General features: G+C 44.4%; 1 protein-coding gene across 1 annotated transcript in view; it reads left to right on the top strand.

The window, feature by feature from the left end:
- The first annotated feature begins 14,766 nt into the window (after positions 1 to 14,766).
- Positions 14,767 to 24,935, top strand: part of Scd5 (stearoyl-CoA desaturase 5) — a 77,717-nt gene continuing 67,548 nt past the window's right edge. The window contains 2 exon segments of the mRNA XM_021163367.1: positions 14,767 to 14,800; positions 17,273 to 17,401. Coding sequence (XP_021019026.1) covers positions 14,767 to 14,800; positions 17,273 to 17,401 — 163 coding nt within the window.

The following is a 24,935-nucleotide window of genomic DNA, read 5'->3' as shown; positions in this document are numbered from 1 at the left end:
TGTTAGGCTTTATGCTAACCATCAAGAGCCTGCTGTTGTCTCTACTTCATGTGGAAGCGAAGAGTTATTTATTTCTGATTTCCAGGAAAGCCATTGTTTAAATCCACATGCTGTTCTGAGCTCTTCATAAAAAGCAGACGGCATTTTCATTGTGGATTATTTTTTCACGCTCGCTCGGCATCAGACTCCAGGCCTGCCCTTGCTTGCCTGCTGAGAGCTGTACCTGCCTGCCAGGCTCCTGGGATGCTGTGATTCACGAACCCCAGGAAGCATGGAGTGAGTCCTCCTGCTGAGTATCCTCCCACTGGTATTAATTATGCAACTTGAAATTGCAGAAAAACCATCAGATCTTCTTTCAGTGGAAGAGGTTGGAAATCTATTCTTAATTTTTAAATTTCCTCATTCCTTTGTTTTGAGAGAAGGTGTCAGCAAGCCCTAGGCTGGCCTTACAACTCACTGGTAGCCCAGGCTGGTCTTACATTCACTGGTAGCCCAGGCTGGCCTCATACTCACTGGTAGCCCAGGCTGGCCTCACACTCACTAGTAGACCAAGCTGACCTCATACTCCCTGGTAGCCCAGGCTGGCCCCAGAATCACTGGTAGCCAAGACTGGTTTTGCACTTTTGATCCTCCTGCCTTGTCTTCCTAACTACTGGGATTACAGGCATGCACCATCACAGTACCTGGACTACTATGATAGTTATGATAATGGAAGCAATACAGCAAGGCAGCTCTTGCTGAGTCAGCACTGCCAATAACAACTTCCCGGGGTCAAATAACTCATATCTAGATCTCTTCTCCCTTTACAATGAGCCGCTCACTGGCACTTTCCTTCCGACTTGCCAAACAGAAACAACAGCATGAGTGGATAAATAAAAAGATCAGAGGAGTGTGTGGAAGTACTTTGTTCTGTGAGCAGAGACCCAGCTCTGCACGCTTAGAGCCTCGCCCTGCAGCAGAATGTGTGTCCTGTGTCCTTCACCACCTGGCAGGCACATGGCACCTTCTCTTTTAACACGGAGTAACAATAACCTTTCCAGACTTACCTTGTGAGTCCCATTTTAGAGATGGAGACACCGAGACACAGGATCAGAAGACAACTACACCTGTTCACATGTATTTACAGTTCTTATTTTTAAAATCTGGGTTTTGCCTTTCTTACCTATTTTAGGGCCTATCTATTCATGGACAGGGAAAGGAAGTGTGCATTTATTTAATTTTTGTTTACTACCAGACCAAAGCTTAATCCATACTTTACCATGTAGCTCATGTGTATTCTGATTTTTAAAAAAAATTTTTAATTAGATATTTACTTTATTTACATTTCAAATGTTGTCCCCTTCCATGGTTTCCCCTCCAAAAACCACATATTCCCTACTCCCTCCCCCTGCTCACCAACCCACCCACACCTGCTTCCTGGCCCTGGCATTCCCCTACACTGGGGCTTAGAGCCTTCACAAGACCAAGGGCCTCTCCTCCCATTGATGACCGACTAGGCCATCCATCCATGTGTGTTCTGATTCTTAAGTATGATCATGGGCATTAATGGTGTGTGATGCAGGGAGGGAGGAGGGGGAGGGGGAGGGGGAGGGGAGAGGGGAAGGGGGAGAAGGAGGGAGAGAGAGGGAGAGAGAGCACTGAAGATCAGTCTGGACTCAAACTCAGAGGTCACCTGATTCTGCCTCTTAAGTGCTGGGACTAAGGTGTGTGTCACCATACCAGGCTCTTCTCTTCCTTCTCTTTCTTTTTCTTTTTTTCCTTCTTTTTTCCCTTCCTTCCTTCCTTCCTTCCTTCCTTCCTTCCTTCCTTCCTTCCTTCCTTCCTTTCTTTCTTTCTTTCTTTCTTTCTTTCTTTCTTTCTTTCTTTCTTTCTTTCTTTCTTTCTTTCTTTCTTTCTTTCTTTCTTTCTTCTTTTTGCATTAAAAAAAGCACTAGGGATTAAATGGACATAGGTTCTGACAAATGCCAGGCTTATGCTCCGTCCCTGAGCTGGGTCTTTATCTGCCTTTGACTGAATTTTTACCTTTTATTTTGAGGTAAGTTCTTACCGACTTGTCCAGGCCCCTCCACAAATCAGCCAGCTTGGGTGTGCATTTATTTGTTTTTCTTTTTAAAAACCTCTGAGACTACAATATAATTATAACATTTTTCCTTCCCTTTCTTCCTCCAAACCTATATACCTTTCCCCGATCTCTTTTAAATTCAGTCTCTTTTCTCACTCATTGTTACTGAATGCATATATGTAAATGTGTATTTCTAAGTATAACCCACCCAGCTGTATAATGTTACGTGTATGGATGTTTTCAGGGCTGACTGTTTGGCACAGGACAACCAATGGTGTCTCTTCCCTGGGGAGGGCCTGCTCTCCAGCTTCCAGCTTTCCTCAGTTGCCTGGAGTTCGTTGTGTCCAGTAGAAGCCTTGGGGATTTTTCCCTGTCTGCTTTGGCATGTGCACTGGTGTGTTCCTTGTTTCAATCATGTTTAGGCAGTCCTGCTGGTGGGACTTTATGTGTGTAGCTTCGGACATTCCCAGGAGACACAGCCGCACAGGAAACTCCCTCATCCGTCTGCTCCTGCAATCTCTCCATCTGTCTTCTGCCATGCTCCCTGAGCACTGGGTACCACAGAGTCCTGTGATGTGTCCGCTGGGACTGGGCCCATAGCTCTGCATCTTGATTGGTTGTGGTTTTCTTTATTTTATCTTCCTTCAGAGGGATCAACATTTGTGTATGTATGTATGTATGTATGTCTCAGCACATGTGTGTGGGTATGCATGCATAATTGTATATGTAGATGGGGGGACTACAGGACAACTTTGGCTGTAGTTTCTTAAACACTGTTTATCCACTTTTTTTTGGGGGGGGTGTCTGTTTTGCCTGGGGAATCAGGCTCATCAGAGAGCAGGGTTCTGACGTTAGAATCCATGTGCCACCCTAGTGCTAGGATAATAAACATCCCCCCCCCACCTTGCTAACACACACACACACACCACCTTGCTAACACACACACACCCTACCTCAGCAACACACACACACCCCACCTCACCAATACACCCCCCACCTCACCATCACACACATACTATCTTGCCAACACACACACACACACACACACACACCACCTCACCAATACATACACATCATCTCGCCAGCACACACACACATACCCTACCTCACTAGCACACACACACACACACACACACACACACACACACACCACTGCCAACTGAGCTAGCTCCATAGGCCATGGCTATTCTTTGTAATAGTGTATATTTCTATTTATAGCTGAGGCACTAATGAGAATGCTCATAAACATAGCAGTGTGTAACATATGCATATCTGTAACACAACGCTTCACTCACAGGAAACTACAACCTAACCAATGAGAAAGATGCTCAGTATGGGACAGTGGAGTGAACTTGGCACTCAGAATTCTGGTTTTCTAATTCTAATTTTGACGGCTGTGTACGACGGAGGAAGATGAGTAGAACTGGGAGTTATGAATCAGACATTTGCACTTGCTCTTCCCGGATTCATCAGGAGCCTAAGTAGGACAAAGGCCAGGCTGCAGACAGCAAACCCTGGCTCCTATGTGGATGTGGAGCGCCTCTGCCTCCAGGCTGTTCAGCCCCGCCTTGCAGTGGTGCCTAGCAACAAGAACAAGGCACGGGGGTAATGCCCGAGAGATGCTCTGCATGTTTAATGCCTTGTACGTAGTGCATTGAAGTCGAACACCACACTTTGACCTGCACCTCCATCCAGTGTGTTTGTTTCACAGGTAGAGAACTGTGGCTATGGAAGAGTGCGTTGGCACCTTCCCCTCCCCCCCCCCCCCCCCCACACACACTGGGAGATGGAGAGCGGCATCAATTCCAAGCCACCTGTGAGCACCTCGCCTCCTTGTCAGAGAGCTGAACAGGAGCCAGTATCCGTACACACCGATTCCCCCCCCACCCCCACTCCCGTTTGAGACTCGTCCTGTCTTTCAAAGACAAGCTGTATGTTATTTGAAGAGGCTTTCGAAGAAGATAATAAGAAGTCCCACAGGGAGCGGGGAGGCATGCTGTGGACAATACGAGGCCCCAGTGTAAGCTGGCCTCTGCTCCTGAGCACTTAGCTCACAGGGCGATACTTTGGGGTCTCTGTACTTGAAAAAGACTAGTAGGAGATATGATAAAAGTAACTGATTTTTGTTTTGTTTTGTTTTGTTTTTGTCAAATATTAAGTAATTGGGTGTCTCAAAGATGGCTCTTCTCATACAGGTTGAGAATCCCTGATCGGAATGCTTAGGATCAGAAGTATTTTGGATTTTGAATTCATATTTAGGAATACTTACATATACATAATGAGGCATCCTGGGGATGGAGCCAACTCTAAATTCAAATTCATCATGATTTACATGTACCTTAATATACATACATATACACAAAACATATACATGTACGCACACATGTACATGCACATATACATACATGTGCACATACAGACACACATACACATGCACATGCATATACTAACACACATACACATGTACATGTATAGACACACATACACATACTGACGCACACACAGACACACATACAGATGCACATACTGACACACATACACATGCACATGTTCATACAGATACACATACACATGCACATACACATACTGACACACATACACATGTACATAAGACACACATACACATACACATACTGACACACATACACATGCACATGTACATACAGACACATAGACACACATACAGATATACATACAGACACACATACAAACACATACACACAGACACATGCACTTACACATGCACATATAGACACACAGACATATACACATACAGACACACAGACACACACAGACATATGCACATACACAATGTGCAGACAATGTGTTGGCCTGACCTCTCACACTACAGAAACAACAGAGACGTTTATTTTAGCTCACAGTTTCAGAGATTTCAATCCATGGCTTCTTGAGGTAAGGCTTGATGTCATGGCAAAGAGCATATGACAGACAAAGATGCTCACCCCGTGAAAGCCAGCATGTAGAGCAATGGGAGGGGGCAGTGGTATTAAGACACATCTCCAAAGGCGTTTGTCCTGGTGGCTTCCTCCTACCAGATCCCAAGTCCTAGTTTCCCCATCCCCCAAATGCCATCAAACAATGAAGCCATTGATCTCGCATGACCCAAACACCACTGAATAACTGATCCACAATTGTGTACCAAGCCTGCGACACACGACTCTGCTGGAGCACACTTCCAAACCATAGCAGCAGTTACAGTTTGGTGTCCTAGTGCCTGTATTTTGACCGCATCCTGTCATGAAAGTCTACTGGGGAATTTTCTACTTGTGACATTATGGTACTCAATATGTTTCAGAGTTCAAAGGATTTCCTTTCTCAGAGCCTTGGATTTGGGAAGCTCAAATTTGTGCTTTGTGCGAATACTGCAAATACTTCTACTAGTTGACTGACATGTTCAAGGGCGGATCGGCAGCTGAACAGTGTCATCCTTGGCAGATGCTTGGAAAAAATCTTAACCCCACCTTTTCCTCAGTCATTTAGCTTGGGTCACTTGTCATGTGTGCTGTCAGTAAGGGCTGACAGCATCATCCTGTGACAACTAAGGGTGTGTGTGTGTGTTGTTATGTGTGTGCATTTTAGTGTATGTGTATAGTGGTGTGTGTGTGTGTATAGTGTGTGTTTGTGCTTGAAGGCACACAAATGGGGTTCAGAAGACAATCTATGAAGGTACAGTCTCTTCTTCCAACATCTAAATCCCAGCTATCAAACTCAGTTATGATCACGATGTCTGAGTTCTTAACTCAAGACAAATTCTAACAAATGTCTTCCAATCAAGGGCTCTTTTATATGTGTGTAGGTTTTGATCAAACCTATTCCCCGTTTCCTCTCTTTTGATGCCTCCCCCATTCCTCACCATGTTCCCCTCCCAACTTAATATGTTCTTTAAAAACAAACAAAAAACACACTGAGTCTGAGACCATCTAGTGCTGTCTGGATTACACAGGTGTAGGGCCATCTACTGGAGCATGCATAGCCTCTCAGGGGTCATAGCCCCAAGAAAACTGACTGTCTCCCAGAAGCCACCAACTGCCAACAGCAACTCAGCAAGAGGAAAACACATTTTGTATAGTGTGTGTACATGTAATTTTACATGCTTGCAAAAAACAAACCAACAATAAACAAAAGGATACAAACATGCTTTGTACATGAGAGGAATGATGGTGTGGTTATAGGCCATGGAAATAGTGGATGTGGGGGATGAGGAGAAAGCCTGTCGGGATGTGCATGGGAGAGCCAGGCTTAAAGGCAGTGAGGGTCGCTGTCTGAAGTAACAGAGATGGAGGGGTGCCCAGGCACAGATGTTGGCAGGGCAGAGATGGATCACCCAGGAGAGAAGTTCTGAGGTTTTCAGTTGAATCTTCCTGGACGATGTGGGCAATTGTTCAGAGACTTACACAATAGCGTAGGAGAAGCTGTATGTGGCAATAGTGGAAGACTGTGGATGCCAGAGAGGGACTATCGGTTACTACAAGCACAATTGAATTCAGAACGTTTTAGTCACCCATAAAAAAAAAAAAAGAAGCCATTGCTTCTGAGCCCACAGTGTCCAAGGCTTTGTGGAAACCCTTCTGATTTTGAGAGAGCCATTCACCAAGTGCCTAGGAATCGCCTCAGAGTCTTGAGCCTTGACGCCGTCTAGTGGCTACTCTGTAGCTCTCTGGTCTCTGTCATGACCAGGCACACAAAGCTGGGTCTGGATCACAGGCTGGCGTCCTTCGCTAGCTTGCACTGGGGTCCTCTGTCAACCTGCTACAAACGCAAGCACAGGTGCACATCTGTAATCCTGGCGCTCTGACGGCAGAGTCAAGAGGTCTTAAGTTCAACACAGGATGTAGTGAGACCCTGTTAAAACAAAAACAAAAACCAAAAATATCAAAAAAGAAAATGACAAAAACCCTTCCAAGTCAACCCGAACTTGCTGTGTTAGGCGGTGTTGGTAGGAGGCATGCATATTATAAAAGGCAGTTTATTAGACTGGCTGACATGGGGCCTGGGTCATCCAGCAGTGACTGAAGGCATACCATAGCTGCTTAGACAACAGAGCTGATGCCCCTGTGGCCTCTGTCTGGCACTGGAGTCCATGGAGATCCTTTTGTAGACCTTGGCACTCAGCCTACAGAGGGAGCTAGAGATGTGTGTGTGTGTGTGTGTGTGTGTGTGTGTGTGTGTGTGTGTGTGATGGGCTGCCTGTCAGAGGGTGCAGCTCACTTCATGGCTGAGCCTTCTTCCCTTAGTCAGTCCTTTCAGGAGATGCTCTCACAGACACGCCCAGAGAAGTGTCTCCTAGGTAATTCCAGATCCGTCAAGATGACAACCAAGATCCACATCATAGCAAGCAAGCATCCAAAAAGTTACACGGAATCAGCAGGGTGGGATCAGCACCTGCATTTTACCAAGATGTCCTAGAGACCTAGGTGGGGTGAGTGCTGGGACCCTAAACACTACTGTTCTCTTGCTCTAGTCATAGGCTTTCACTTGATGAAATGATAGCAAAAGAAGTGTTTTGTGCTGGGGAGACACCATCCACGCTCAAGGGGATGCATGAGTGTGCAAATCACATACACATATTCACACACACACATTCATTCTCTCTCTCTTACACACACTCACACATACTCATACACTCTCACACACTCCTTCTCTCTCATACACACTCACACATACACATTCACCACTCTGTCTCACACACATTCACCACTCTCTCACACACACAGGCACACACTCACTCACTCACACACACACTCACTCTCTCTCACATACACACTCACATATTCTCACAAACTCTTTCATACACCCACACACTCTCTCACACACACAGACACACATTCTCATAAACTCGCTCACACATACTCTCTCTCACACACTCTCTCTAACACACACACTCTCTCAAACACTCTCTCTCTCACACACACACACATACATACTCACTCTCTCTCTCTCTCTCTCTCTCTCTCTCACACACACACACACACACACACACACACACACACACACACACACACACATCCTGTACAATCCCTCACTGTTCTCAGGGATCCAGAGAGTGTAAGAAGCCAGGAGAACCACAGTCACACCAGGAGAACAAGCAGGGGTCATTTCAAGAAGAACTTCCCTGAGACACGGATGAGAGCAAGGTTCCTTTCTCTCTCTTCTCTCCCCATCCTTCTCTCTAGTACTACTGAGTACTACACTGAGTACTAGCCTCCTGAGTGGATCGACTGAGTACTATTGACTACTAGACTCTAGTAGGGACTAAGTAGTTCTGGTGGGCTGTTTCCTTGTTGAAGGGAGCCCCCTGTGTTTTGAGGGGTGCTTAGCAATATAGCTGGCTTCTATCCACTAGAGGCCAGTAGCACCCTTCAGGTTTCAGTTGTGACAACCAACGATGTTAAGATATCACCAAGTGCACAGCCTTGTGGCATGGCAAGGAAGGATATCTGACCTCCATGAGAGAACTATAACCTTAAAGTGAGAGCTACAGTCTTCCCTGATGAGGCAGGGTTATGGCTGCATTCCAGGGCACCCCAGGAGCTAGGGGCAGCTTGAAATTTGTGCATATTATATCTTTCAACCTTACAATAAGCCCGTTTACAACAAACGATTGCCTGTTTATGAATGCAGAATCATCATGTAAGTTGTTTAACCTGATGCAGTCCTGGACTCATCTTAGCCATTGTGTTCTAGAGCAGAGTACAGAGTACACATATGCATTGCTTTTTGTGTATGTGCGTGTGCATACAAGTATGTGTAGGTATGTGTGTGTACATGTGCATGTGCGTGTGTGTGTGTGTTCATACACATTTGTGTGGAGGCCAAGTCAATGTCTGGTGCCTTCCTCAATCTCTTTCCACCTTATTTGAGGCTAGGTCTATCCGGGTGCAGAGCTGGAGCTCCAGGGACTTTACCTGAGGATTGGAGTCCCACCTTCCTGCTGTGTGGCTGAGCCACTTCCTAGTCCTGTCATGTATTTTTTCCATCTGTGTCTCCAGCTATGAACCTGCAAGCATCTCCCTGTCTCTCTTCAGAATCAAGAGATGCCTGGAGAAATAGCCAATAATTGGCCAGTGCCCAGAACTGATTTTTCCAGACCCTTGAGTTAGTTGGCCAAAACCCCAAATATCAAAGAGGATTGCCTGCTTTGATGCCCCACAGGGGTCACCTCGTGCCCAGGAGTCCTCCTCCTCTGTTTGCTGCCCCTGCTTCTCCCCAAGTTCTTGGTGGAAGAAGTTCTTGGTTCTTCCATTCCCTGCAGCTGCACATGCCTGGATATCAAAGGCTTTTTCTGCTGTATGGTGCCTCTGGGCCAGCTCACACCATCGGAGGCTGCTGGGTCCAAACCATGAGAATGCAAACAGGACCTGGATAGAGTTCATGTCAATCAGTCGCTTAGCATTTACCCAGCTGGAGGCAGCATCTGCAGGGGGTTGGCATTGTTGGCAAAGCCGAGGCTGATCTCAGCTTCACTGTTTGAATGTTGAACACTGAGTTTGATTGAACAGGTGGGACCTGTGCTCCTTTAAAAATGCCACTTCTGGGGCAAGGGTTTCCTGGACCATGATGTACAGCCAGGATCTACAACTGTCTGCTGGTCTGAAAGGGCTTGGGGCTGGGTATTTAGCCTCAGTTCTTTCATGGAGAGATCCCAAGTTACTTAATGTCTCTGGGCCTCAGTTTTGCACCTCTGTGAAATGGAAATTCATGACAGTGAAACTGTGATCGGTAAAGTGACAGCCCTGAGCCAGACTTCTGTGACTCTTGACCTCCTCTCCATTCTCCCTCCGTGTGCTTTGAGGCTGCGGCTGTGCCTCATCTGCTGATGGACACTTGGGTTGCTTCTACCTTCTGGCTCTGTAAATAATGCTACTGTGAGCAGGGTCTGGATCAGATGGTGACTCCGGCTTTACCATTTTGAGGACCTCCCACACATTACCACATCGTCACTCCCTCTCACATCCCCACAAGCAGTGCACGAAGCTTCCCACCTCTCCATATCCAAGTGGGTCTGAAGTGGCCATGGATAGACATAAAAATGCACACATATACATCTTTTCCAGCCTCAGGGTTCTACATTTACCAGTGACTCTGCTCCAATGTTGCCTCCTTGTAGGTTTCGATTTTTCAAACCTACCTTTAATAAGGGTTCTTAAATGCTTTAGCCTCCCTTCTAGCCCACCACCCACCAGAGGTTGTGGAAAAGAAAGGTTATTAGCATATGGGGCAAAAGGACCTGTTTAGAAATTGTTCTTTGGAGCAAATCCAATCTGCGTTGTTAGGAAATCAGCAGCAGCAGCTAGATCCACTCACAAACACTTCATGGATACACCAGCAGTCCAGTTCAGTAGAGTCAGAATAGTAAACACAAATCAGCCACGGTGGCACGACCTAGCAGAAACAGCCAGGCCTCAGTCCTATCAGTATGAGTCAGCCGGAGGGACCAGGATCAGCAGGGAAGCCAGAGTTCTCTGCAGTGCCTCTCTCAATGAAGTGAAGATCCGTGAAGATGAGGACTGGAGACCGAGAAGCGTTGCAAAGCCAGCTAGGCAAGCCTCCCGTCGCTGTCCGTTGAGTCCTAGTTATACTCCCTCTAAATATCGCTTGTCCTCCCGACATGAGCCTCACTACATGAGCCTGTTTCAGCAAAACTCCACATAAGTGTGCATCAGCTGACCTCACTCTGCCAATGGCCTGAGCAGAAATGGGAAGAAGCCGCAGAAACATCTTGAGAAGTACTTAGGTGCTTTTCTCTCTGTGGAGTCACAACAAACGGAGCTCTTCAGTGCAATGTAAGGGGAACCAATGTACGTGTGTCCTTAGCGAAGAACCCTTCATCACGCATCCTTTCACATGTTTGCTTTATCAAAACATTCTTTCACCTGTGTCTGCTTCAGTGAAATGTCCCTTCACATGTCTGCCTCATGAAAACACTATCTGACACAACTGACTTTCTAAAGAGACCAGAAGTTTCCACCTTACCTCCTCCTCCTACCTGCCCCGATCCCATCTCATCCTTAAGGTATTAACTTAAGCTACATAACTCCTGTACAGCTGCCTTTGGAGTCCCAAATAAGTCAGCCCCTTTTATATACCATTTGCTCCAATTTCTTTGCAGCACTTGACATAATTTAAAATAATTCGGCAAGTGATTTACTTTTTAAATCTGTTGTCAGCTTATGGGGAGAGGGGCTCTCCATGATCCTGTGCCCACCATGCAAATCCAGACCTAAGCTTAATGACTGGTACATAATGGGGGCTCAATAAATGGGAGCTCTAATGAACTTAGGTACTCTTGTTTTTGGAAAACATGTTAAATAGGGTGCAAAAGAATGGTCATGGTGTTTGTGATGGTTTGTATATGCTTGGCCCAGGGAGTGACACTATTAGGAGGTGTGGCCTTGTTGGAGTGGGTGAGGTCTTACTGGAGTAGGTGTGACCTTGTTGGAATGGGTGTGGCTTTGTTGGAGTAGATGTGTCACTGTAGGCATGGTTTTAAGACCCTCACCCTAGCTACCTGGAGACCAGTTTTCTGCCAGAAGCCTTCAGATGAAGATGTAGAACTCTCAGCTCCTCCTGTACCATGCCTGCCTAGATGCTGCCATGCTCCTGCCTTGATAATACTGGACTGAATCTGTGACCCTGTAAGCCAGCCCCAACTAAATGTTGTTTTTATAAGAGTTGCCTTGGTCATGTTGTCTGTTCACAGCAGTAAAACTCTAACTAAGACGGTGTTGTCAGCAAGGGAATGGATTTACAAGCAGGAAAAGACAGAAAGTAAAGCGAGACTTGGACCATGTGTTTGTTTGTGTTCTGAGCTGCTTGGAAGGAAATAATGCACGAGGGTCTCGGCCAGACCAAGGTCGGTGCTCAAGAGACAGCCAGCAGACAGGCTAGCATGGGCCTTTCTGCCTTAGGCTGCTCTGGACTCTCTCACTTGCTGCCTCTGTCTCCATAAGACAGAGTTCATAATGGTATTTCTCCTTTCCCCTGCAGCAAGTGCCAAAGGAGTGATGCTGTGTAAAGCACTCAGAGTGAGGCCTGGAACGGCGAGCGCTCAGTGATCTGAGCAATGTTTATTTATTAGCTCTCATTTTGAGGTTAGAGAGGTCACCCAGGCTGAGGCTTCTGTCAACTGCTCCTTCTGTCTGCTCTGACTCTTCAAGGCTATATTCTTCTCTCCCTCTGATGGTGTCCAGAATGACCAGATCTTAATTTTTTCTTATCATCTCTCAAGGATCTTTTCATATTGCGTGGGAAGTTATTACAACCACATTGCCAATATTGCACCAACAGGAGAATCAGGAGAGACGAGGGACCTGACTCCTACCTTAGAGGCTCCTTGAAGTCATGGGCTCCCCTCTTCTTGTCACTAGCAGTTCAAGCTGATCCTTGGGACCCAGTTGGAGTCAATGAGCTCTTCCGTCTCTAGGTCCAGGGTTTTGGTAGCTTTAGATGTAGGTCTTAGATCAAATGGAGACTTCCCTTAGCAGCTGTGGAAGTCTTAAGTACCTATGGTCTGGAGGTAGCAGATGTCAATGGTTACACTAGTAGTGTCTTGGGCCCCAAATCTGCAAAACTGCGCCACTGTGGGTCTCGCTTTTCCTTGTGGGCCACATGGCAAAGGGAGCAGATGTGGCAGGATTCGAACAGCTGTAAGTACGGTGGAGAGAAGTTCCTGGAGTCAGCTTCAGAGAGACAGCTCATTGTATTGTTTTGGGGGTAGGGTATATAAGAGCTCTTAAGGTTATGGGCAGGAAGAGCTGCTTGGTCATAACACAGAACCTAATTATCATACAGGGGGAAGGGTCAACTAATTATCATATAAGGGGGAAGGGTCAATGGTCATAGCATAGCACCTAATTGCCTTATGTGCAGGAAGGAAGAGCAGCGATTGTGTGCTGAGTCACAGCTCCTGCAGGAAGAGGTCTGGCACCTGTGCTCAGAGACACTCTCCAGACAAGTTCAGGCAGATAAAAGGGAGCCCTGTTGAGAACAGGAGTCCTCCACTTTGTAGCCAGCTCAGAGAGCCATCCGGACATGGCAGACTGCAACCTTAGTAGCAGGGTTCTCCAGCATGCTGCCATCACTAAAGTTAGTTATAAAACACCCTGGTCACTTCTTACTCCCGAAACCCATCAGCAGTTGCTCCCTCCTCCCCTCCCCACACCTGCAGGACTGACCTCATGCAATGCTATTCTACTTTCAGCCCTCACAGGAGAACTCTTCTATAATCAGAATTTAAATCTTCCTTTTCCGGAGGGAAGGTTCCTGCATAATGAGGCCTGTGTTAGTTATCTATTGCTGCATAATGCATTATCTCCAAATGTATGGATGTGAACAGCACTTTCTTTCTCACAGTTTGGGGTGTGGGGCAGGAATAAGGGAGAAGCTTAGCCCATGAAGGACCTTGCATGAGGCTATGGTGGACAGGAGTGCTTTCTGCAGGCTTGGATCCGCATCCAAGCCCATTCACACGTCTGTGGCAAGATCCAGCAGCTGTGAACTGGGTAGCTGGAGCTTCATTCTCCTATTGGCTGGAAGAACCCTCTGCTCCTTACTACATAGGATCCTCTAATGTGGAAGCTTATTTCATCAAAACTGACTTATTAGAGAAATATGCTTGCAAATCTGTTGTCATGTAACCACAGAATGCCAAGTCCTGCCACGTGGAATGGATGGCTTGACACAGTTTCCACTCCTGGGCACACTCCATGAGTGTGGATGGTGGCTAGGTATGAGGCTTGTCTGTATAATAATGTATATAGTTTCATGTTCCTTCTTTGGGGAATGCTCTCCCTGTTAAGATTACTGACTCCATGATAATTAGGAACAGCATGACTCTAGGAAGCAAGAATGTGTCTCTGTGATGCTGAGAACTTCAGGACAGTCCTTAAGGCTGTGGAAAAGAACCCCGAGAACACGAGTCCAAGAATATATAAACAGGAATTTTCAACTATGTAAAATATAAGGATGCAATATAAATTATACTAGGGGCTTCAGGGACCTAAAAGAACAGAGACAGCTGTACCATGAGCCAGCTTGTCAGAAACGTATTAAGAAAGGCCATAAAGAGAATGAGGGAGTGGCGATCTCAAAGTGAGATCCTATCCAGCTAAGTTTATTGTTTGTGCTTAAAATGTGATTCATGCAAAAATCAAAAAGGAACCTGGGTAAACAATTAAATTGATATGTAAATAAGACTTGTTTTTTGATCAGTAAACCTGCTAGACAAAATTCTATCCATATCCAAATTCAATTCATGAGTTATCCATAGAGCTTTTGTAATTTTTTTCTAGCAAGAGAGAGCTGTCTCACGCAGAGAGCGATCTAGGGAGATTTTTGAGCAGACTTCATAGCTGTCAGCTTATACCCATAATTGATGTCGAGTCATTCTTTTGCTGCTCCCAAACACCCCTTCTTCAGGAACCCCTCTCTAAGCCAAGGCTGGTCCTTGGCAACAGAACTGACATTCCTTCATATTGCTATGCTCCTTTGGTCAGAAATAAATTACTAAAGGGGACATAAGGCCATGAGCTGGGGGCAAACAGTCATCTTTGGGTCATGACCAAATAGTTGCTTCCCTCTCAATATGTCCTGAAAAATTTAGGCATCAGAAACTCAGACTGCTTTAAGTGTAAAAATGGAGTTTGTTGGCCATAGAAGTTTAGAGAAATGTGGAGACTCAAAGGATGGAGAAGATCATTAGGCTTCTAGGCCTACAAGGTAAGCAGTTCTTCAGGATCCCATGGGTGTCCCATCACCTTTGTGTCTCATTTTCAATCTCTGCTTAGCTTTTTGACATGTGACAACTAATAAAAGTTCAAGACCTAGAAAAGAGACAGAGCTGATCCAGTCGGTTACTCTCATGGTCAGGAGGGCAGGGTTTGTGTTTAGCCAAACAGGGGTTGCATGAAGGCCTCAGAAAACCAACAACCAGCACGTCTCAGTGCAGAGGCTGACTTGAACCCATGTCAGTGGTCAGAACATGGGCAGGCAAGCTATGCGAATGGACCTTACATTTTTGGAGATTTCCCACAGGACAAGATGATGCCATACTCTCCAGTAAGGGACTTGTTGAGAAACACGGATTGAAGTGACATTTTCCCCCAATGTTTTTCATGGAATCTTGGCATTAATTGTATAATATCCAGAGTCTAGAATCTTAGCTTATTGACAAGTAGAGTCATGTTGAATTTTTTTTCACTCTGGATTTTACTCCTAACTACCTGACAGCTGCAAAGTGAATAGTAGAGACATAAATGCCAGAGATGACATGGAAAACAACTTCCATCCCACGGGTTCATGGCCAAGGTTCAAGTATAATAGCTAAGAAGAGAAACACTTTTTATTTACTGTCCTTTCTGTGACCCACAGGCAGGCTCCTGTTTGTCTTTTGCTTTTAACCTCTCAACCAAGGCATGAATCGTCAAGCTCATAAAAGCCTTGTGTCTTCAGGAATTCACCCACCTCAGGGCTGAGGATAAATCTTGCGTTCTGAACTCTATTAATGTAGATTGAGTCCAAGATCAGTCAGGCACTTAACTTTTGTAAGATGTAACATTGTGTTCCTATTAAATATGTATACTGACATCAAACTTGCCATAATTCTCCCAGAAAAGAGTCACACAGACTTTCTACGTGCCTATTCTGGCCTGGGACTATTCACAACCACTGTAAGGCCTGATTCACAGCCCAGTGCTTTTAGTTTGGCAGCTTTTTATGATTGGCCTTCCAGTGCTAGGTGTATGGGCCACATCCCAATAGCCTGGCTTAGGGCTTTCTCTTTACTAGATGTGAAAGTGGGCTGCTTCCTCACTTGATAACAGCAAGGTACAGAGGAATAATGACAAAACTTACTGAATATTTCCCAGAAGCAAAGTCATATTGCTGACAGGTCTCTGTCCTTGGTTCAGAAAGACTTGGAATTGACTCTTAGTAAAGATGCTCCAGTTTCATGACTGTGGGGACCTGTGAGTTTCAACAAAGCTCACTCTTGTGAGGCTTTGTTCTCTCGTCTATAAAATGGCACAAGTAATAATACAAACCACATACACTTGCTTAATATGATCAAGATAATCCAGTTAAAATACTTGGCACCAATGGGCACACTGCTTTTAAAACCACTGGAGCTAGATGTAATAATCTCAAGGACCATTATTGTTGGATCCCTATATATCTACTTTCTATTAACTGGTTGCACCTTCTATGCCTCTGGACAAAAGGAAAACCACCATCACAATAAACATCATCACCAACATCATCACCACCACCACAAGAACCACCATCATCATCACCATCACCATCACCTCTGCCATCATCACCATCAACACCACCTCTACCACCTGCAGCAACAGCAGCAACAGGGACATGGGGTCTCTTGGCAACAGGTAAGGGTAGGGCTTACACATAGGATTTACCAGTCAACCGCTCAGGAAGTCTCAACTGTGAATGGAGGAAGGAAGCACCTGTGGTGAGCTTTAGAGATGGTATGGTCTCTAAGTCCTATTCTAGGTTGGCTATAAAACCATGCCTCATCTGACATCTTCCATCTCTAGTTCTTTTGAAGGCAAATCTCATCATTCCTATGGTCAGGCTTATTTTCATCCTTATTGGCCCCAGTCAGACTTCATTGCTGCTAAGCCTACCCTAATTTCCTTCAAAACGAGGCGCGTGGAACCATGATATGGGCAGGCTGCTTACAGACACGCTCTTTCTAGAACACTTACAAGGGCTGTGGAAGAGATGGGGAGAGCCCTCACTTCCAGAAGTGTAGGCAACAGGCAAACCAGAATGCAAAAGGCGTTCAAGTGATTGAGCCTTTGCATGAAGACCAGAAGAAAGATCAGCAGATAAAAGGCTTTTTTGGTGTTGAGGAGAAATGGTGTTGAAAGCCTCTGGAAGTTAGGCCAAAGTTTCCAAAAAGTTCTTTCCACCTCTTTCCACCTTTCCCTGTTATGGAAAGCTACTCACCAAAAAAACCCAAAACAAACAAACAAAACAAAACAACAACAACAAAAACAAACAAAAAACCAACCAACCAAACAAAAAAGTACATCTTCTTAACTTACTGATTCTTCCTGTTACAGCACCTTCCTTGGATGGACACCATTCCCATGGACTCGGGAGGGAAAACCGAAGGATAATCTAAAGGCTTGGTGACAGTGGTTGACCTTTGTCCCTGCTTGTGTTTTACAGCCTACTTCTGCTTCCTCCTGACTGCCCTGTGTGTGACGGCCGGTGGCCACCATCTGTGGAGTCACAGGTCCTACAAGGCCAAGCTGCCTCTCAGGATATTTCTGGCTGCTGCCAACTCCATGCCATTCCATGTGGGAATGGTGGGCTCCTGGGAACCGGCTGGCAATGTGGGAGGAGAGGAAAGTTGGGCAGGTCCTTCTCTCCCCTTGCTCTAGGCCCAGTGACCTCTCACTCTCAGGCTGCACCAGGGTTTTCTTCTTTTCCCTTTCCTGGAGCTATAGACACAGTAAAATGTGTCTTGGGGGATTTTGTGCCTCAAGTCATGCTGTCAAGGAGGGAAGGAGACTTCTCCATCCAGAATTCATGCTATGAAGATAACCGTGATGCCTGACCTTTATGTATTTTGCACTTGAACCTCACGATACCCCATGAACTAGCTGTTACATGAACCCCAATTTACAGGTAAGGAGACTGGTGGGTTTGTTTCTTTGTTTGTTTGAGATAAGGTCTCAAGTAGCCCAGGCCAGCCTCAAATTCATTATGTAGTCGAGGATGACTTTGAATTCCTGATCCTCCCAAGTGCAGGGGTTAGAGGCACTGTCACAGGCAGTTTATACGATGCTGCAGGCAGAACTGGGGCCTCATGTGTGCTAGGCAGGTAGTCTGCAACTATGTGACATCTCCATCCTCTCAACCAGTGGTTCTCAACTTCTCTAACACTGTGATCCTTTAATACAGTGGCGACCCCAACCATAACATTATTTTTGTTGCTACTTCATAACTGTAATTTTGCTACATTTATGAATCATTAGGTAAATACTTTTTGGAGATAGAAGTTTGTCAAAAGAGTCACAACCCACAGCTGAGACTTAATAAGGTTAAAGAATTCACTCAATGTATAGAGGTAAAGTGTGGGTCATCCAGGCTGGGCAGGCATGGGCACTCTCACACTGAAGCCATCATGCTTGCAAGGCCTCCTCCTCTGATTGCCCTGCAGAATCTCAGTAGGAGGTCTGTGAGATCCGGAGTCCAGGACTCGGGGACCTAACACCGACAGATGCTAGCTGTGAATCACACATCCTTTCTAGCTCATTCCCCTGTAAAAATAAGACTGCCTTCCTTGCTAGTTATTACATAATCCCTGAAGGCTGCTGTGCACTAGAGAAACTTAAAGAGAAACTTAGACACTGCTCTCTTTGCACTGGAACTGGGCTGTATCCTCCTGATTAATTCCAGTTCTGGGTTCTCCCCACCGCTTTGGACACTTTCTGAGCTGCTGGGATTTGGGTTGACCATAGATTTCTGTTTTCCCAATTCCTCATATGATCCAGGCTGCTTGGGTGGGAACAACTTGTTTGCAAAGTTTCTATGCATGTTTGCACACAGACAACTCTGGACCTGGTTTATCTTCACTCATCCAGGAGGAACCGCAATTTAAAATCTAGGGAATCAAGCAACCTAGGAGCCTTCTTGTGGCCTTGGACATGCAGCTGCTATGGCTTCCTGAGATGGGCCTCCCATCTCTCTAAATATCACACCCAAGTGTTTCTCTAATTGCCCCTGTGGCTAATTCATTCCCCCATTTTAGGCCTCTCTACAGTTGGATTATTCATAAAGCAAATAGCTCAGTTGGGAGACTTATTTGGCAGGAGGGACTTAGACTTCTCGTTCAAGCACAGCGATGACCTAGTACTAGAGTCCCCGGATACACTGCTGAGCACAGAGGACCAGCAGCAGCCTCTCACCGCCATTTCTTTGCTTGCTCTCTGCAGCATGAACTCTGCCTTTTATTTTGAGTTCAGCCTTCATCTTATGGCTGCATCATTCTTTATTATAGATTCTGAGCTCATTGACAAAGGTCTGCAATGCCACTCCGGACTGACAATTTTAATTTCTTTCTTTCAAGCAGTTTATTGTATTTAGCTTCCAGTTACACATTTATGTGGTTATAAAACACTCCAACTATCAGAACATTTTTCCAAGATGAATAACTTGTAGCTGAGAGTCTAAGCTCAGTGAGATTATTTGTGTATAACCCAACATTTGAAAAGCTGTGTTTCCGTAACAACACATCACAGGGCAGAGAATGCAACTTTAAAGGAAGTACTAGGTAGAGGATGGACCCAGGCCTTAGAACAAACTCTTGGCTTTGCATTTGCTAGCTAAGAGCCTGTATTGGGTCTTTAGTTTTATGCCTACAAGGGGAGCATAATCGCATCACACTCAGAGTCACTGGATGACAGGAAAGGTGAGGTAACTGTGAGCCAGCCCAGTGTGGAAGCACACACCTGTTAACCTAGCACTTCGGAGGCATAAGGATTTCAAGTTCAAAGCCAGTCTGGATTACGCTTTTAAAAAGTGCTTATACTAGCATCCAGTAAATGTGGTTGTTCCTTTTGTCTTTTATGACAATTAGCATGCTATCACTTATCTCTAGCCCTATCACAGGGAAAACAGTGTTTGTCTGTTACATAAATAAAAGTGAATGGCTTTAGGAAGTACCTTTAGAGATCCCATTTGACGTATGAAGACTTTTTCAAGTTCCACATTCCAGTAAACTTTTTAAAAATAATTTTCCTTACAGTGTTTATCAGGCACCCACATGTCAGTCATCCCCCCAGACTCTGTGGTCACAACGGTGAACAGCTGTCACACTTCTGCTGCCTTCACAGGGCCATTCCATCTACTGAGAAGTTAGAATTACGGCTGCCCAGTAGAGTAGACACAGGGCTCGGCTGGTAAGAGCATGTACTGCTCTTATAGAGGACTTGAGTTTGGTTCTATGCGTCTACATTGGGTGGCCTCAACTGTCTCTAACTCAAGCTCCAGGGGATCTCACACTGGCACTCATGTGCACACATCTCACATACAGACGACACATACATACATATGCATGCGCATGCGCGCGCAGACACACACACACACACACACACACACACACACACACGTAGATAAAAATAAAATCTTTAAAAAATGACTCTGGGAAGTTTCACAATATTGCCACTTAGACTTAGGTGAAAGTTGTCTATGTGGTTGGCGTAAGGCTTGCTGCCATGACAATGTGTGGTGATCCAGTGGGAACACAGTGAGTTTAAATCATGTAGCCTGTGAACAGTCTGGGAGGATTATGAAAAGAGTGGTGTAGTCTGGCAGTGTAAGGTTGGCCCCCTGAATAGAGTCCTCTGGACTTTCCCTTTGGTTTCTGTCTTAGGGTGCTATTGGTGTGAAGAGACACCATGACCAAGGCAACTCTTATAAAGGAAGACATTTAATTGGGGCTGGCTTACAGTTTTAGAAGTTTAGTCCATTATCACCTATGAAGTGATGCCATGAAGGAATGGCAGTAGCCACCTTTACATAAACATGAGGGGAGACACACAGCCACAAAGGCAACTCCTGCAGGAGGACCTGACCAAGCCAGCTCAGTCAGTCAACAGGGTCTCAAGAGATGAAGTGAGGATTGAAACAGAAAAAAAAAACAGTTAGACAAAATTAGTACGTGACTCCAGCCATACTGAGACTGAAGCGGCTTTATGTCTCTCCAGCCTGCTTTTATATCATTCTAGGTACATCCAAAAGCATTGTCAGTTCTTAGATCAAAGACAAAGTAATCAATTGAAGTAATAAACAAGGAGACCACACAATGTATTAGTTAGGGTTTTACTGCTGTGAACAGACACCATGACCACAGCAAGCCTCATAAGGACAACATTTAACTGGGACTGGCTTACAGATTCAGAGGTTCAGTCCATTATCATCAAGATGAGAGCATGGCAGCATCCAGTCAGGCATGGTGCAGGAAGAGCTGAGAGTTCTACATTTTCATCTGAAGGCTGCTAGTGGAAGACTGGCTTCTAGGAATCTAGGGTGAGGGTCTTAAGCCCACGATCACAGTGACACTTACTCCGAAAAGGCCATACCTCCTAATAGTGCCACTCCCTGTGTCAAGCTTATAAAAATTATCACACACTAGAAGCAATTAAGTAAAGCAGTAAGCAAAGAGATCACACAAGGTAATAATTCAGCAAAGCAGTAAACAAAGCCCCATGGCAACTGTTGATGATATTCTTATCTGAGCCTACTTCCTTGTCCTAGCCTAGTGACAAATGCCAAATTCCTAGAAGCAGCACCAAAAGCTCTCAACATCTCCCCCTTTTTTATTTCATAAACAAGACTGCACCTATCTTAGGTTATTCTAACAAGAATGCCTTCCTTACCTATTTTGGAATTTACATTTTCAAAAACAATGTAATTCTGTCTTAGGTTGGTAAGGCATTGTACAGAAAGTTATCTGTCTTTGGCAACCAGCCTGTTAGATTAAAAACTCTGTCTGGGGATCCATTTTTAGTTTCAAGCTATGTATTTTGGCCACCAACATGAGGATGTTGTTAAAGCCAAGTTTTATCACAATGGGCAGGAATAAAAGTATTCCCAGGACAAGGAGGGCTAACATGATCAAGCTATATAAGCCATTCTTGCAGCTTGAACAAGATGGAAATACTAACCTTAAGTCATGAATCAGGATGACCAAGATTAAAGAAATGCCACACACTCCCCCAACCCCCACTCCTGGGATGACTTTACTTTGAGCTTTGTATTCCTTAAATTCATGATCTCCTGATGCAAAGTTAAAATATCCAGAGAGGTGTTAGAATTATGCCAAAACCCTGTAAGTATCTTTGAATTTTCCATTGGTATTTAGCATGATACTCAAAATTACTTCTTATTCTTAAACTCTGAACCTCCTCTCCAATAGTTTGAATAGCATCAATAACAGCATCAGTTTGTTGTTTTAGATGTCTATCCAAATCTTCTTGAATACTCAGAGACTTAGTAACATTTTTTGCTAAACGATTAACAAAAATAGCTGTCTTCTTGTGTCAAAGCAATTGCAGAAGCAATGGTGCTAGTAGCTATTAATGTAATCAAAGCTGCTATACCACCAATAATCAAGCCCACTACCCTTTTGCTTCTGCTTAAAGTCTGACTCACTTCTTCCGGTATTTGCAAGTCCTTTTCAGAATACCAAGGTTCTGTAATACTCACAAGCAATAATACAAAAGCTGATTGATAGACCACCATAACAGGCGTGCCAGATTTCAATACATTAACACAACTGGAAAGAGTACAATCAATTCAACTTACATTAAATACCATAGAAGAAACAAAAGTAACTTTAACATGACCAATTAATAAGATTCTAATTTTAAGGAAACACAGAAACACACCCATCATTTGTACTGTTCTTTATAAAGCAAACAGAAATCCCATCACCAAATGCATTGAAAGTCATGATCTTATTATAAGCTCTCTGTCCAGGGAGCTCCAAGCAGGAGAATCTCCAGTTTGGACCACACTGCTGGATGTACCAGTGGTAGGTCAGAAACACGGGACCAATACAGCTTCCCTGTCCCCATTGTCAGGTTACTCAGCAAGCTCACAGTCAGCATCATTTTTTTTTTGTCCCAGCATCAGCACATCTCACCAATCACTCTGGCAGCTACCATACTTCTTCAGCATCCTGCAGAAAAAACATAAACATGACCTCTTCCCCATATTAATACCTGATCGGGATCATATGCCAATAAGTGGATCTTTCCATTTCACCTAGGCATAAGTATGTCAAGTTGTAGGATGACATAGACACTCAGCAGAGAGTTTTTTGGCATCCAAATTTTTAAATATTTAAGTAAATTTGTGGTGTACAGGGACATAATTCCCTCTTTTTTATTTTATAAAGATATTGTAACTTTGAAAAGCAAAATCAGTTTTTAGCAGTATAAACAATCCATTTTCTCTAAAATCAATACCAAGTTCATTACTTTCATATTAGAAAGTTTGGCTGCCAGTTCTTATATATGAATGTGTGATGGTACAGCTTTTAATACCTCATTATTTTAAGTCCTATCTTTAATAAGTCTGGTTTCTAGGACAAAATTTATCCCAATTTAGAGGTATCTTTAAAGACCTGTTTCCCTGGGTTGGCTTATATCATGTGTTGTTGTCTAGAATTACTCCAACCCTGAGTTACCAGTTTTAAGCCAATCTTTTTTTACCCATGTTACAAATTTTTAATCATACCCAATAACTTATAAGTCAATAATCTATAACCAAACATGCAGAACATATTTGTACATTTAAACAAACATGAGGTGGCCACACATTTACTTATTTAGAGTGGACAAAATTTTCTTACTTTTTCTAGCTGTAGTTTCGAGGGAGAATAAACTTGAACCCAATAATCACAGTCACAGAGATTTTCTAGGAGAAACAACCATCAACTTCCTTACCATGGAAGCTGAGAAGCTGCTGGACTGTTTAAGAGCAGCTTGTACAGGCAATCAGCTCCTGGCAAGGCCTCTCCAGCTGTGATATATTCCTAGCTACAGGTGCAGGGCTCCAAAGTCTATCAGTTTTTGTTGTGTCAGTTGAGACCACTTTTTTTTTTCTTGAAAGAGTTAAAACTAAATCAAGGGGTGAACAACCAGCAGATAAAGTTTTAACCATTTTATTTTCTTTTGAACGTGAAACACAGAGCAACAATCAAGCAACAAAATGAAAACATAGACATAATGTGACAGACATGGACAGATTGGTACACCAAGGACAGACAATAGACAGAAAGGGAAAGGAACTAGTGTGCCAAAGGGACCCAGATATCCTACCTAAGGGACCCAGAACCAGAAGGAAGCATTCCCCCAGTAGGAGTCAGGGAGGAAGCAGAACATGTCCAGACCTCTTCCTCTCCCTAGGAGAGCTCCAGAACAGCCTATGTTCATGTTTCTTCTCTTTTGTCTAAGCATCCCACACAGAGGAGAGGACTGCTTTTCTGAAACCCATTCTCTGTCTCATGTGAGCTATCTCTAATTAGGATCCAAAGACTAAAAGCATCTATGAGAATTATCTTCAATCTTGTATATTCTATCATAACTCTAAACACATACACAAAATACATTACCTTGTCTCTCTTTACAAAATTTATCCACCACTGGCCCAAGTCTTTTATTTTCCTTTACCTTTTATTTTCCTTTACCTTTCATTTTCCCTTTCGAGTGCTCCTCTCTCAGCAGTGTCCTTCACTATATCCCACTTACTTGAGCCCCAGGTTGGGCAACATTCTGACTAAGCCAGTTCAGTCAGTCAACAGGGTCTCAAGAGAGGGAGGGAGGATTGAAAAAGAAGAAAAACAAACAAAAATATAACGTGACTCCGGACTGTATTAAGGCTGAAACAGCTTTATTCTTTCCCAGCCTGCTTTTATATCATTCTAGGTACATCCAAAAAACATGATCAGTTCTTAGATCAAAGAGATCACACAAGACAGTAATCAAGCAAAGTAGTAAGCAAAAGGATCACACAAGATAATAATTAAGCAGAGTAGTAAGCAAAGAGATCACACAAGGTAGTAATTCAGCAAAGTAGCAAACAAAGCCCCATCGTCGCTGTTTCTAATATTCTTATCTAAGCCCACTTCCTTGTCTGAGCCCAGTGACAAATGCCAAATTCCTAGAAGTGGGGCACCAAAAGCTTTCGACAAGGACCTAATTGAAGACTTCCTGAGAGATCAAGGATTGCTGACAGACAATGCCAGATAATCAGGAACTGCTGTTTGGAAGAGATGCTTTCTTGGGACGAATGGGACATGGGTGGAGGGTATTAAAGG

This window comes from Mus caroli, unplaced genomic scaffold, assembly GCF_978045245.1.
Source record: "Mus caroli unplaced genomic scaffold, Mus_caroli_1 scaffold_4, whole genome shotgun sequence".
NCBI classification, from domain to species: domain Eukaryota; kingdom Metazoa; phylum Chordata; class Mammalia; order Rodentia; family Muridae; genus Mus; species Mus caroli.
This window is presented reverse-complemented; position numbering and strand designations above follow the sequence as displayed.